At 33.4% G+C, this 14,952-nt stretch overlaps 1 protein-coding gene across 2 annotated transcripts; it reads left to right on the top strand.

The window, feature by feature from the left end:
* The first annotated feature begins 4,705 nt into the window (after positions 1-4,705).
* On the top strand, positions 4,706-14,658 carry LOC133818530 (uncharacterized). 2 transcript variants are annotated; one of them, XM_062251445.1, is made up of 20 exons: positions 4,708-5,094; positions 6,546-6,698; positions 7,123-7,301; positions 8,406-8,513; positions 8,709-8,879; positions 8,957-9,523; positions 9,691-9,765; positions 9,850-9,978; positions 10,055-10,129; positions 10,208-10,417; positions 10,619-10,771; positions 10,869-11,083; positions 11,223-11,340; positions 11,445-11,577; positions 11,647-11,848; positions 11,926-12,031; positions 12,127-12,267; positions 12,342-12,467; positions 12,579-12,693; positions 13,861-14,658. In XM_062251445.1, the coding sequence occupies exons 1-20, from the start codon at positions 4,896-4,898 to the stop codon at positions 14,229-14,231; spliced, it is 3,546 nt and encodes a 1,181-aa protein (XP_062107429.1). In that variant the 5' UTR covers positions 4,708-4,895; the 3' UTR covers positions 14,232-14,658. The 2 variants fall into 2 exon arrangements, with proteins under 2 accessions (XP_062107428.1, XP_062107429.1); XM_062251444.1 differs by having other exon boundaries at positions 4,706-5,094; positions 11,445-11,848.
* Positions 14,659-14,952: the final 294 nt, after the last annotated feature.

The following is a 14,952-nucleotide window of genomic DNA, read 5'->3' as shown; positions in this document are numbered from 1 at the left end:
ACATATTTCAAACGAAAACTCACAATCTCAAAAAAAAAAACTAATTTTTTTTGGTTGATTTTTAAGCCTAGAATAGTGCGAAAACACACACATAAGTTATGTAATAACACACCCATAACTTATAAATAACAAAAAAACTTACTAATTATCAATTGCTACAAATAATTATTTTTCCTTCAACTTTGGGAATTTTTCTAAAGAATGATGTCAAAACTATAGAGCATGAGTTTCTCTTTGTCAATCAAACTCTTTCTTTGATCTTTTGTGATTTAGATTTTGTTATAATGATTTAGAGAAGAGATGAGTAGAAGACAATAGTTGTTGCAATAAACTTCTTCTTTTGATATGGGGAGGCTTAATGTTAGTTTTGGGCATTTAAGTCATTATAAATGAGTAAAAGTTTATTTTTGTGAAAAACATTACTAGGGGAATATCTCTTCTATATAATAAGTGTGTAGATAACCGAATTTTTTTGTTTTAACGGTTTTTTATTTATTTTTAATGTTAACTTTAACAGAATATTCTTATATTTAACATTATATTCTTATATTTAACGGTAGTTTGTAAACACTTAAATAAAATAAAATAAATAATTAAAATATGATATTTTTGAGATATTTTACAATAATAATTATTTAAAAATAATAAATAATTAAACAAATTAAAATATGATATTTTTGAAATTTTTTACAATAATAAATAATTAAACAAATTAAAATATGATATTTTGAGATATTTTACAATAATAATTATTTAAAAATAATAAAATCATATATTTTATAACTTAAATAAAATTTAATTAAACTTAAACTCATTCATTAGAATAATATCATATTAAACATATAATATAATTTACTGTCAATCGGCAACAAATTACTTTTTTTAAAAAATTAGTAAGAAATTTAAATTTAAAATTTACGTATAATATTTAATATTACATTAAACATATAATATATAATCTCTTGTTATCACTCTTAAATTAAAAAACTAGAACAAATATAAACTTAAATAAATTATAATTAAAATATTATTTAAAATTTATATGACATTAATATAAATTTAATGAAAATAATTAATAAATTCTATAAATAAAATTATGCAAATGTACATAATAATTTCATATAAATTTTAAATAAATATAGAATTTATTTAAAATTTGACCATTGGTAAAAAAATTATTTAGTGGAGTTTCCTATATAAAATGTCAAAAGGTCAACTTTGACCTATCTTGCAATTAGGACTGAGCATAAAATCAGAAAAATTGAAAAAACCGTATACACCGACCTTCCGAATACTGAAAAAACCGAAATCGATTAAACCGAACACCGAAAAAACCGCCAACGGCGCAAACTGCAATTATTCGGTCGATTTGAAAATTTTGTTCGGACCGACCGGCGGAACCGAAACCGACCGAACAATATAATATATAATAATATAATATTTTATAATTATTAATTATTAAATAAAAAAAATGAAATTATGTTCTATATATTGGGGACTTCTTTAGTCCCTCAGTTCCCATTTTCAGGACTTAGTCCAACATTATTATTAGCCATAGGATATGTTAGTTTTTAGAGTGAATGGTAGGATTTGAATGTGTTGATTTAATGATACAAAAATACACATATACCCTTAGGGACCTCCTTCAACCGGGTACCAATTGTCATTTAGTTTGTTTTTAATTTGTTTAAGCAAACAACATAAATTTTTAATTACCCAGAGAAATTTTCAGAAAATCAACATTCGAACTCGCTGTATTATTAATGGCATGGCTCCCACTCTGGCTTGTTGACAATCTCATGTTGTTCTTGTCATGGTTAGTTCTCGGAAATATTGAAAAATATGGCCTAAAAAGACCTTCAACATGACCATTAACGCTGAAAAATACAGAAGGAAAGACCCCAGTTTTAGATTTTGGAACATTAGAGAAGATCAAATCCGGAGATATTACAGTCGTTGCCGGAATCAAGAGATTCACACGTAACCAAGTCGAACTCGTCGATGGCGAAACTCTTGACATTAACTCAGTCATTCTCGCCACTGGTTATCGCAGCAACGTTCCTTCATGGCTTCAGGTGAGAAAATGTTCTGAAAAAAAAGTTACTATGTTTTTAGTTTCAAAAACAGAGGAAAGCCCAAAAAAGCTTTCTTCGATCAGAGTCATTTTTATTCATTTATACTGATCTTATTCTGGTTTTGCTATGAATCAGGAAGGTGAATTTTTCTCCAAAAATGGATTCCCCAAAGCCCCATTTCCACAAGGTTGGAAGGGAAATGCTGGTCTTTACGCAGTTGGGTTCACAAGGAGAGGGCTCTCTGGTGCTTCCTCAGACGCCATGATAATAATAATAAAATCTTTGTTGAGTAGCAAGTAGTTTCAGTTTTCAGAATAATCTTTGGTTGATTAAATTGTTTAATTAATAAAAAAGAAACTTTTTAACGGGAGAAGAGAAAACACAGAAAAGAAGGGTTTGAATGAGAGAAAATTATGCTCTGTAATGGTGAGCATAACTGAGCTATATTCCACTATTAATAGAGTTGATGCAAGTGATGAAAATACAAGGAGGAGCTAGTGACAGATAGCTCAACAGAATAACAACCTACAGCTAGGACAAAGCAACTAATCACAAGGGCAGTAGAAGAATCTGAATCATTCTCATGACCCTCAAATAACAATGATTGAGCATAATATAATTATAATCAATATAATCTCTTGCAGATTTATTAAAAGCAAACCGTAGAGAAGTCTAACAGAAGCATGAAGAGTAGTTTGGATTAAATATACTGGTCTATAACTATCAACTGTGTTTTCAATAGACAGTTTATTAGAGAAAAGATAAAGGGGTATCCATCTTATGAGGTCGCATATTCTCATAATCCATTAACATGAAGGTCAAATGCCTAGAATTACCTTTTCTTTTTTGAACAAAACTGATATTTCTATTAGAAAGGGCAAGCATGAACCGTAATAAGAGATTTAATACAAAAGGATAACAAGGCATACATCATCCTCTTGCATAGTGAAGTTTTGTAAGGGCACGAGCCACTCTATTCGCAATTCTTGGACATTGTTCGAAGTTATCAGCAAAGAGATCATTTACAGATAACATCCTTTACTACAATGCCCAAGGATGAGTTGTGCTCAATCCGAACTTTGATATTGTAAGTGTATTTGTTGGGACACTAATTTTGACTAATCTATCTCAACTCTACTTGTGTTCAGACATTCATTTTGGCTATTGCGTTTCAACTGTGCTTGGTTTATTTTAAATGTCATTTTCATTTAGCTATTGTGAATATAGGAAGGTATCCCTAACTCTTATTATATTTAGTGCTATTTTCGGTTTAAAATTTTACCATTTGCAGATCAAAAAATGGGTACGAATTCACAATATATATATATATATCAAAAGGTGTAGAACTCCTTGAAGCTTCTTTTTCTACGCTTAGAGGTCTTGGGTCATTATATTAAATCTTTAGTACATTTGCTTATGACTATCTAGATTCATGGATGTAACAAGAGAAATATTTTAATCACACTTTTTTTAACGAAGTAGTGACTCCTAATCGAGCAATCATACAAATATTATAACTTAAATATGGTACGTTTAGTAGTATTATTATTATTATACTCTAATTGTGTTACACATCAGGAGATTATAAAGTAATTTATGCAAAGGGAAAGTCTTACATACCAAATACCATATAATGGCCAAAATTCATTCTAAATTAACTATACAACCTAAAGCTACATAATCAGTGGTAATTCATTCTTCTAACCATTAAACAAGTCAAACAAAACTGAGATATTCACTAAGACAATTCATTTGTTACTCACAAAAAAACAAACAATAATTACTTTCGGTTTTTTACTTTCAGCTATTATGTTATTCCTAACCACTCTATTTAATATTACTTACTGACATCAAAATGTTATTTATATGCAGATGAGTTACTGGAAATTCATTACTTTTACATGCAACATTATTCCTGACTACTCATTTAAAAATTATTAAGTGACTCTTAAACATTACTATCACAATTTCGTAAATATGTTTGAACACAATACTAATTTTACCTTATTGCCCTCCACTGTAGACTTTTTTTACCTGCAAATTACTATTTTGCCCATACTTTTCAGACCATGATTCAATTTTTTTTTACAACCGGTTTATGTCACCGGCTCATCAAGTAAAATCATGTAATAATAAAAACCTCAAATAATTCAATAGCTTGACACTTGGCAATTTTTTTTGGGTCCCACTTGTTGGACTAAGTCCGGTGAGGGACTTAAGAACTGGCCCTATATATTTATGTTTTAAAAATGCACAAAAATGGATTCCAACAATAAATTTTTTTAGTTTTTTAACTAAAACTTTAAAAAAAAAAAATTAAAATTTTTAAAAAAAAATAAGAAATTCGGTTTGGTCGATTTAACCGACTACAGTCCAAAACGATCGGTTTTTTCTGGTTTAGTCAATCAGTTTTTAGATTGCACCAATCCAGACCGAAAACCAAATCGAGACCGAAAACCAAATTCTGAATTGAATTTTATGTTATGAAAAAAACGCGCAACCCGACCGGTATCAGTCCTACACATTTAACGCACGGATCCTAATTCCCACATCTCTAGGAAAGTCCATCATAACAATCAACAGCAAGGGTAACACTTGTCAGAAAAATAAACGGCTGAGAAGACGAAGTGACATAATCAATGATACGGGTGCATAGTAGACAACCTCTCACTCCTGTTTCGCTTCAAATTACTCGATCTGGAGAAAATTCAAAGACAGGAGAGATCTAACACTGTAAGAGAAGTTCATTCTTCTTCCTTCTTCGCCCATCAATGGCGTCTTGGAGAAACTGGAATTAGGTATTCGTGGATCAGAAGCTCGATGGACGTGGAGAGGTCGTCACTGTGCAATTGCGTAGTGAATTTCCTACTGGAGGAGAACTACTTGTTGACGGCATTCGAGCTTCTGCACGAGCTCCTTGATGATGGCCGAGACGATCAGGCCATTCGCCTCAAGGAGTTCTTCTCCAATCCCTCCCACTTCCCTCCCGATCAGATCTCTCGCTTCAACTCTCTTCGAGGTCAAATTTTTCTTCTTTTACTCTCTCCCATTAATATGTAATATATATATATATACATACATACATATATAATAAGTAATTACCTTCCTACATTCTGGATTCTTCCAAAATGCTCTGTTGTTTGATTTGGTCATGATATTATGGTAAACAGTAGATTGGAGTGTTGTTCTTCTACTTGATTTTTCTTTGTTATTGATGGCTTTTCACGGAAGTTTATATTGATTTTATTAAGCTTTATTTTTCATAATTAATTTTTGAGTTATTATACGGTCACAGGAATTGTTCCCAAATGGATGTAAACAATTTGAAGACCATTGCTTCTTTGGATTTGATTGAAAACCTTTTCAGTTACAATTATAATAACGTGATGCCAAAAGAAAAAAGAGTTTCTCTTCATGATCATATAAAGGTTGTCATTACAATGGTTTGCATTTTTTGAGAACCTATAAAAAGGATACTTATACACATGGTAAGCTCTTGGGGGCAGCTAGGATATCTAAATTGTTTGTGCTTAAATTGTAAAACAAGAAGGCTTTAAATCGTGAAATTTCTTTGCTTTATTTTCTGATATGATGAAAACGGTTGAAAGAAATATTGGAGTAGAGTTTTTTCTTAAGCAAGTACTTAATATATGAAAAATACATGGAGGAAGAATTGAAAATGAAGCACATATTTCTTATAAACTAGAAGGAAACAGTGTTCACTATGCCAATCACTATCTAATGAATTCAAGAGTTCTTTCATAATCTAAATGAAAGAAAAAGGAAAACGGTATCGTAATTAGATCCGAATCACAAACCAAAAGGGGGATATGGCGAAATTGGTAGACGCTATAGACTTAATTGTATTGAGCCTTGGTATGGAAACCAATCAAGTATCTGTCAAGACTAAATTTAGGGATATCATTACCTCTGCCTTTTAGATTGCAATTTAGAAAGGTGGACCTTCTGAATCTAATAGCATTTCAAGATTAATTTACCTATAAAACTGTCCTAATTCCTAAGTTATTTTTGATGTTACACATCTAAATTCTTAATGTCTAGTGAATTTACTTTTTTTTTAATGTCATGATTGAGTTTGTATTTTTATTCAAGTGGTATTGTGTTCTCAACAAAATTGATTTGTTTTCATTTTCTTGGTATTTGATTGGTGGGATTTTAAATTGGTGCCTCTTTCAGAGTCTATTCTAAAAAAGAAAAAACCCCAATTAGTTTTTATTTTGTAATTTCTTAACTATTTAATCTTTTGTTTAGCATATTTGTTTGTATTTTTAGGATGATACCTTATCTTCTGTCAATTTACAACATATAATTTCATTGAAAGAAAAAAAGCATCTCTAAATGATTGTCATTTCATCTTTAAAAAATTGTAACCTTATCTTTACATTAACCATCAATGAAATGATAAATTGATAATTACTGATTATTTTCTTGTTCATTTTTGTAAATCAGTTGCTGATCCCCAGAGTTTGCTAGAGGAGAAAGAAGCACTAATAGAAAAATTAGCAATCAGCGAGTATGAGCTCCGCTTAGCCCAAGAGGACATTTTGAAACTTAAGACTGAGTTACAGAAGAAAACTGATTTTTCTAAAAGCGACTTAAATGGTAACTAGCAAAGTTTTTTTGGTGTTGGAAGAGAAAGTCCTTTATATGTTTTGGATTTTTTGTAAGACATCTTTTTTATGTGTTGATTTCAATTTGTTAGTAGCATAGTTTGAGTTTCTCCAACACCGTGGTTCTTGTATAGACCTTCAATTGTTAAGGTGTAGTCAGTCAATTAGTCATGGACAGATATGCTTATCTTAGGTTCTCCAGCATGAGTTTATTAGTAAAATGGCAGGGTTAGATGACTATGATGAACATGGTATCACACTTGTCTCCAGTGTTGTTTTGGAATTCAGTTCAAATTCAAAGTTGCATTCACCTGCAATTTCTGGCACATTGTATGTTATGCACTACATAAATTTCTCTTTCATTAGGTAATTGCTAATTTCTATTTTAAATATCTCCAATTTTGGCTGGCATTTAGGGGCGGATGTAAATGTGTCCGTAAACCATGGTCCAGAATTTATGCGACAGAAGAGAAATAATGTACTTTCTGACTTGGGCCATTTGAAGGACAATGAACGTCAGGATCTTAACTGTGCTGTGAAAGAATATTTGCTAATAGCAGGTTACCGGCTAACTGCAATGACATTTTATGAAGAGGTTTGTAACATTATAAAATTTCTCTCAATTTTTTTGCTTATGTGCATATGGAGAAAATGACTTCTCTCTCGTGGATAAGTGTTTCTTAATTTTTCTACTTATGTATTTGTGGAGTAATATACAATTATGCATGTACATTATACGTAAATGTCTGTTTATTTATTTTTATTTTTTGTATACATATATTTAATCCACCAGTAGAAGAGTGAAACAATTATACTTTTTATATGAACCCTTAAAATTTGAGTGCAAGATGTAGATGGTTATACTACCACCCACTCAAACTTAGTATCAGTATGAGGTGATGACGAAAAATGTGAACAATTTTAGTATAAAAAAATAAAAAACAGAACACCTTTCATGCATATTGATGATGTTCTGCCAGCTATAATAAGCAATTAACTGATATAGGTGATTACAACCATACTACGCAGATAAACCGTGATGCATAGAATAAATATACTCACACCCAGATATGTCTGTATGTACCATTGGAAAAGTACTTTATGCCTTTTTTTAGTACAAAGTAGCTGTTAAAACCAAGTAGCTAGTTGAGATGTTTAATTAAGCTTTTGGATCAGTTTTGAATTTCTGCCACCAACTGTTTGGCATATATTGCATTATTTAACATTAAATTTTGGAAGAATTTGAAATTGTAAATTCATGTTAATGGCATTCTTCATTTGCTCGACTAAGTTATTGTTTGTTGACTACAATAAGTGGTGAGATTAGAACTATTTGACCACTTTTCTATTTGAGTAATGATAGATGCACTCCCAATTTGCACACTCAAATGACACTATGATGTATAAGTAATCTCAACCATACAATTAAATATTATGTGGTCCACACTTAACAATATCTATGATTTAGATTACTTATACATTATGGTGTATAATATGAGTGTGCAAATTGGAAGTGCATCTATCATTATTCTTTCTATTTACTATGAAGTTTCTTCTCCCATTTTATTTGAGAGACCTCAAAGTGAATACATTCACTATTGTATGAATTATGAATTACCTAATATGGTTAATCCAAAACTATTATCTTAACCTGCGACTAATCTTAAAGAATTACTGCCTTTCATTTCTTTTTTTGCAGGTTGCAGATCAGAATCTGGATGTTTGGCAGAATACACCTGCATGTGTACCAGATGCCTTGCGCCATTATTATTATCAGTATCTTTCATCCACTACGGAGGCTGCTGAGGTAATTTATTAAAGTACACGGATAGGGAATGTCTTCTTTCTTTTATATTGAGAGGTGCTAATAATACACTTTATTTATACTGTAGGCCTATTAGTAGTTTTGGATTCTGCGGTACCATTTGTTCAGTTTTCTTTTATTTTTATATTTTTGCTTGTGCTGTTTTGCCCATATATTAGGATTCCTTCTTTTCTGCAGGAGAAAATTGCAATGCTTCGAGAAAAAGACTCACTACAGAAAGAAAATGAGAGGCTAAATCATGAAAAAGCATGCTTGCTCAAAAACAAAGATTTAGCTGAAGGTCAAATAAGTGCGTTAACTAAAGCTTTAGAAGCTGCTCAGAAGGACCTCAAAGACAAAGAGAACTTGGTTAGTTACAATATGATTTGCTTTATGAGCTGCTCTCAAAGTGAAGCTTGCAGGTAAGACATCCACTTTCGTTTCAGGTTCAAAATTTGAAGCAGTCCCTGGAGCTCCAAAGAAAGGATCTTAATGATTGTAGAGCTGAAATCACGGCACTGAAAATGCAAATTGAAGGGTTTCATTCTGGGAGAAATTTATCTGCAACTGATATTGATCAAGTCCATTCTGAGTCTTTAGACAGATACAAAGAAGAGATTAAATCCCTGCAGATGGAAATAGAAAGCTTAAAATCAAGGACTATGAAAGCTCCGGATTCTCTGATTTCTATCTATTCTGATAGTGATAATACCCATACATCAGAAAAAATTGTTGAGATACACGAAGATAAAAGTGTGATTCTCAGTCCAGCTAATGCAGCTTCTAGAGTTGTAGAAGGAGAAGATGCTCAATCACAGATTATTCAAATCTCTGATGTCAACAAAGAAAAATCTGTGGAACTCTCACCTGGGTTGCTAGAGAATCCTTCTAGTGATAATAGTTCCTCAGAGAACAGTGAGAGTGTTTCCAAGCTCATTAATGAGCTGCCTTCGGATGATAGCAGGCTACTTCCAAAGTCACACAACCTCAATTCTGAAGCTACTTCTGAAAAGGTGGCAAGTTAACTGATCTGTATGAGGCATTAGGTTTATATATATACGGGAACAGATTAAAAACTGTACATACTTTTAGAATTTTGAATACTTTCAAGCCTCCCACCACAACTTTCTCTATTGCTCTTCATATCTTTCCAATTCTAAAATTGTGTATACTGTGGCAGGGTCCAGGGACAATTCAGATTCTAGCTGATGCCTTGCCCAAGATTGTTCCTTATGTCTTGATCAACCATCGGGAGGTTGTTTTTGCCTTCTTTTAATATATTTTCTCGTGATATGCAAGACTAGATTTTTTGTTCTGAAGGCATCTTATATACTTTCAGGAACTTCTTCCTCTAATCATGTGTGCAATTGAGCGCCATCCAGAGAGCAGCACTCGGGATTCCTTGACTCACACTTTGTTTAATCTAATAAAACGTCCAGATGAACAGCAAAGACGAATAATTATGGATGTAGGAATACATTTATGTTGTGATGTGGCTGTACAATTTTTTCCATGGTGTTTGAATCTGTTAAACTTCCTTTCAGGCATGTGTGACTCTGGCTAAGAATGTAGGAGAAATGAGAACTGAAACAGAATTGCTTCCACAGTGTTGGGAACAAGTAAGTTACAGCCTTATAGAGCTTTTCTTGTATCATTCAAACTTTTGATGTAACTTTTCCTTGTTTAACGGGTTGCAGATAAATCATATGTATGAGGAGCGTAGATTGCTGGTTGCTCAATCATGTGGACTGCTTGCAGAATTTGTCAGACCTGAGATTCGTGATTCACTTATTTTATCTATTGTTCAACAACTGATTGAGGATTCTGCAACTATTGTTCGTGAGGCTGCTGCACGTAATCTTGCTGTGCTGCTACCGCTCTTTCCAAATATGGACAAATATTTCAAGGTCAGCCTCACTAAATATGCTTCGAGGCTCTCATGGAGAAGATTTCTGACTTGACAGAAATGGCTACAATGTAAGCTCTAGAACAGGTTGATAACACGGTCTAGGGATGGAGCCTTTTCCACACAAAACAATAACATAAAAGAGAAATAAACTGAAGTGAATAACAACAAGGATCTCCAATAGTTTATTTCTTTTTTATAGGTCGAGGAGCTGATGTTTCAATTGGTCTGTGATCCTTCTGGAGCGGTGGTGGATACTACTCTGAAGCAATTAGTTCCTGCAGTAGTAAAATGGGGAAACAAATTGGACCATGTTTTAAGAGTTCTTCTTTCACATATATTGAGCTCTGTGCAGGCATGGTTAATTTTAACTTGCTTTCTTTGTTTTGACTTTCTGTCAATTTCTTCTTCCTATAACCTCTCTATATTGTTCTATGACTATCATATTACAGCATTGTCCACCACTATCAGGGGTTGAAGGATCTGTGGAGTCTTATCTTCATGTTTTAGGTGAAAGAGAACGCTGGAATGTTGATGTTTTACTTAGACTTCTGGCAGAGTTACTTCCTTCTGTGCATGCAAGAGCAATTGAAACATGCCCATTTCCTGCCATTCCTGAAACTACTGGAACTGAATTTTCTACCAGTTTGCTTGAATTGTATGCAGGGTAAGCTCTTTGTTTTCCCTTATTATTTATTTATTTATGTATTTCTTTGTCTTTTTGTTTAGTTGGAAGAATGTAATCCTATTTCATATTCAATATCTCTGTGTTATTAATGCTTACGAGTAATTCTTTACTTGGCTAGGGGACATGTTCATTGGCCAGAATTTGAATGGATACATGTCGACTGCTTTCCTGATTTAATACAGTTTTCCTGCTTGTTACCTCCAAAGGAAGATAGTTTACGAAATCGAACTACCAAGGTTTGTTTCCCTATGTTAATGGTTCTTCTATTTGGATGTGGGTATATGAGATTCAGATTAAGAAAGTTCTCTTCTAGTTTTTAATCTCAATAGTGGTGGTGCAGATCTTGTTGGCTGTATCAGAACTTTTTGGGGATTCTTATTTGACACACATTATGCTGCCTGTGTTCTTAATAGCTGTTGGTGGTGATGGTGATTTGACCTTTTTCCCATCTGCTATCCACTCTCAAATCAGGGGTAATTATTTTGAGGTTGGTACGACTCTTTTGCGTTTTCATCGGATTTCTAATTGTTTCTTAATGTCAGGTTTGAGACCAAGGACGGCTGTGGCTGAGAGACTGGCCACCATGTGTGTCCTACCTCTTCTCTTGGCAGGTGTCCTGGGAGCTTCAAACATGCGAGAAAAGTTGGCAGAGTACTTGAAAAACCTATTGGTTGAAGGCACTACAAAGGAGGCTCAGTCAATGAAGTGCAATGCTGAGATTGTTGATGCTATTCGCTTTCTCTGGTTTGTAACTTTCCAGTGGCTGTAAATTTATTGTCTACATTCTGTTGTTTTCTCAGTAGGCATCTTTCACAATGCAGCACCTTTGAAGAACACCATGCAATGATATTTAATATCCTATGGGAAATGGTTGTAAGCTCTCATATAAATATGAAGATCAGTGCTGCCAGTCTGTTGAAAGTCATTGTAAGTTGTAGCCATTCTTATTTGTCTTCCTTTCTAGATGTTACTGATAGTAGAAGTTACACGCCAACTTTATATCAACTTTCTTTGTTTAATAGGTTCCCTATGTTGATGCAAAAGTTGCATCCACACATATTTTGCCTGCCCTAGTTACTCTGGGCTCTGACCCAAACCTCAATGTAAAATATGCAAGCATAGATGCCTTTGGACCTGTTGCCCAGCATTTCAAAAATGATATGGTATGAACATTATAAAATAACAATTTGAATGAGTTGATGCAAGGTATCTGGCTGACCAATTTTATGCATTCTAGATTGTTGATAAGATACGTGTTCAAATGGATGCTTTTCTTGAAGATGGATCCCATGAAGCTACAGTTGCTGTGGTTCGAGCTCTGGTGATTGCTGTTCCACATACAACTGATAGGCTTAGGGATTATATCCTCTACTTGTCTTATTACATAATATTACATTCTCCAAGAACTTAACATTTGCTGCTCCTTGTATTTTGCCACAAGTTTCTATGTTTGTTTCCTTAATATGCTATACATCTTTTGTCAAAGATTTTTCAATTTACAGCTACCCCAATTACTGCCAGCGATCTTATGCGTCGTCGCGAAAGAGCCAACGCCTTTTGTGAAGCAATCCGTGCTCTAGATGCTACAGGTATTCTTCTTTTAAGAATGAATATGCCATTAATTCACTTTCTTTATGCCTATCCTGTCTGCCTTCTCCTATATTTACAATAAATACTGTTGAAAATGATAAACCAATCTAATTGATGTGTACTTGTTGCTTTATTGGTTTGGTTTCATTTCCATTTGTATTTTCTAATTTTTGTGCATAAGAGGAATTTATAATCTTTTATTGATAAATGGTGGGACCTTGTATTTGTATAGCTTTTGTATTGCTATATTGATGTTTTGATCACAAGAAAAGTTGCTTATATGATCGATGCTTGTTTCAAGACTTACTGCACACATTCTATTTAGTTTGCCCTTAGTATTTGCAGAACCATATTGGTGCTTTACATTTTGGACAAAAACTTCCCTCATAAGAGCAGGCTGGTACAATGTGCAACCTTTTCTGGTGTTCAGATTTTAAGGTCTAGTTTTTATTTGTGTATCAAAACATGTGATAATATATGATTTGAACTGTCAGATTATGAATTCTTTTTATGAACATAACCCAGAGCTACTGTGTTTGGTTGTCCATTTTCATCTACGAATAAGTTGCTGGAGTATTGAAACATTGATTTTGTCCTACAGTATGTGACAATTGTTAGGATTCAAAATAAATGTCATTATAATTGTTCCATTTCTTACACCATCAAAAGAAAAATTGAGAAAAGCACAATTGCTGCATATGGTTTGTAATGCTGGCAACGGTAGACATTTGGATCTATAATCCAGGTTGTTTGTCTTGGCTTTTGCAATGGCAATTGACAATTGAATCTAAAACTAGGCAATTTACTTCTACAAGTTTATGTCTACAAGTGAGTCTGGTTATGAAAATACTCCAAATTTAATGTCTGGATAAGAAAAAGAAAGCCTTTAACTTGAAGGATCTAGATTTACAAATTCCTTAAGTTAACAGTTTACACATTTTGTTAGGAGAGGATGTCTTGAGAAACAAGCAATATCTTGCACCTTTTACGCCTTAGTAGGTCAAAGTTTAGTTTTATATGCAAGCTAATCCGACAATGTGTTTGATCTGGTGTTTGCTACATTGTCTTATGAAAATGTGCTGCCGACAACAAAGTCACTTTTGTTTGTGTTTCAACTTTTGAATTTTGATGACTTTGATGCCCAATCTCCTCTCTGCCTATTGCAGATGTTTCAGGTACTAGTGTTAGGGACTTCCTTCTACCTGCCATACAGAACCTGTTGAAGGACTCAGATGCATTGGATCCTGCACACAAGGAAGCCCTTGAAATTATAATGAAGGAGAGATCCGGTGGAACCTTTGAGACCATTAGCAAAGTGATGGGTGCCCATATTGGGATTGCATCATCTGTGAGCAGTTTCTTTGGTGACACTGGACTCTTAGGCAAGAAAGAAACTGTAGAGATACCACCCGAGACAGCTGAATCACCAAAGGCGATACCACCTTCAGCGGCAGAGGATACCAGATTCAGGAGAATCATGAGAGGGAATTTTACAGACATGCTAAGAGGCAAAGGAAAGGGTCCAGAGGAAACCTAGAACCACTGAAATCTTAGTTCCCTTAATGATCATGCGGCGAAGAGTACGTTACTCTTTTTTCTACTGGTGTGAAGATCACTCTGTTTAACTATAGTTGCGGTTCTTATCCTATAAATAGCAAAGTTTTATTCTAGTTTTGTTTTCGATTTTACCAAGTGATAGGAAAAGGAAGGTAGAAAAGCAAAGAGGAAGAGCAAAATAAAATCTTCTTGATTTTTCTTTGTTCTGAAGTTATTGATTTGATTGGATTGTTTTCTTCAGCGTATAGCGCAATGAGAACGTTAAAAAGTACTTTGGCAGTGCTCTTTTTTTTTTTAGAGGGAAAGGCCTCATTAAAACCCCCACAAGAGCAAAAGAATGTCTGACAAATGTCACTGACAATTGGCATCAGCCATTGCCACATAATGGATGATAGAACTTCTGGTAACCCAGGCCACCACACATGTTCATCTACCATAGTATGGGCTAGTTTGACTCTTGGTTTCAATATTTTTATTTTTTAATGACTGAAAATTTAACTAAGTACCAGGCTACCAGCAGAGAATTTTAAATACATGACACAAATACCAGGCTTAACAAACCATAAATAATTATATTTCATTGTAATGTATTTATTGTACACAAATCAATTTTGTACAACACAATATAGTTATTACAATGACACGAAAAAGTAGTTTTATTAATTCTTCTTGCCTAGAGACTTTTGTGGACAATTGAATAG

This window comes from Humulus lupulus, chromosome 2 (assembly GCF_963169125.1).
Source record: "Humulus lupulus chromosome 2, drHumLupu1.1, whole genome shotgun sequence".
NCBI classification, from domain to species: Eukaryota; Viridiplantae; Streptophyta; class Magnoliopsida; order Rosales; family Cannabaceae; genus Humulus; species Humulus lupulus.
The sequence above is the reverse complement of the archived record's forward strand: the minus strand, read 5'-3'. Positions and strand labels throughout refer to the sequence as shown.

Excerpts from the sequence above, each read along its gene's own strand:
- LOC133818530 (XM_062251444.1), top strand. The coding sequence starts at position 4,896 with ATGGACGTGGAGAGGTCGTCACTGTGCAATTGCGTAGTGAATTTCCTA. Across the intron at positions 11,341-11,444 it reads TACGAAATCGAACTACCAAG|ATCTTGTTGGCTGTATCAGA; the intron begins GTTTGTTTCCCT and ends GTGGTGGTGCAG. Across the intron at positions 12,694-13,860 it reads CCGTGCTCTAGATGCTACAG|ATGTTTCAGGTACTAGTGTT; the intron begins GTATTCTTCTTT and ends TGCCTATTGCAG.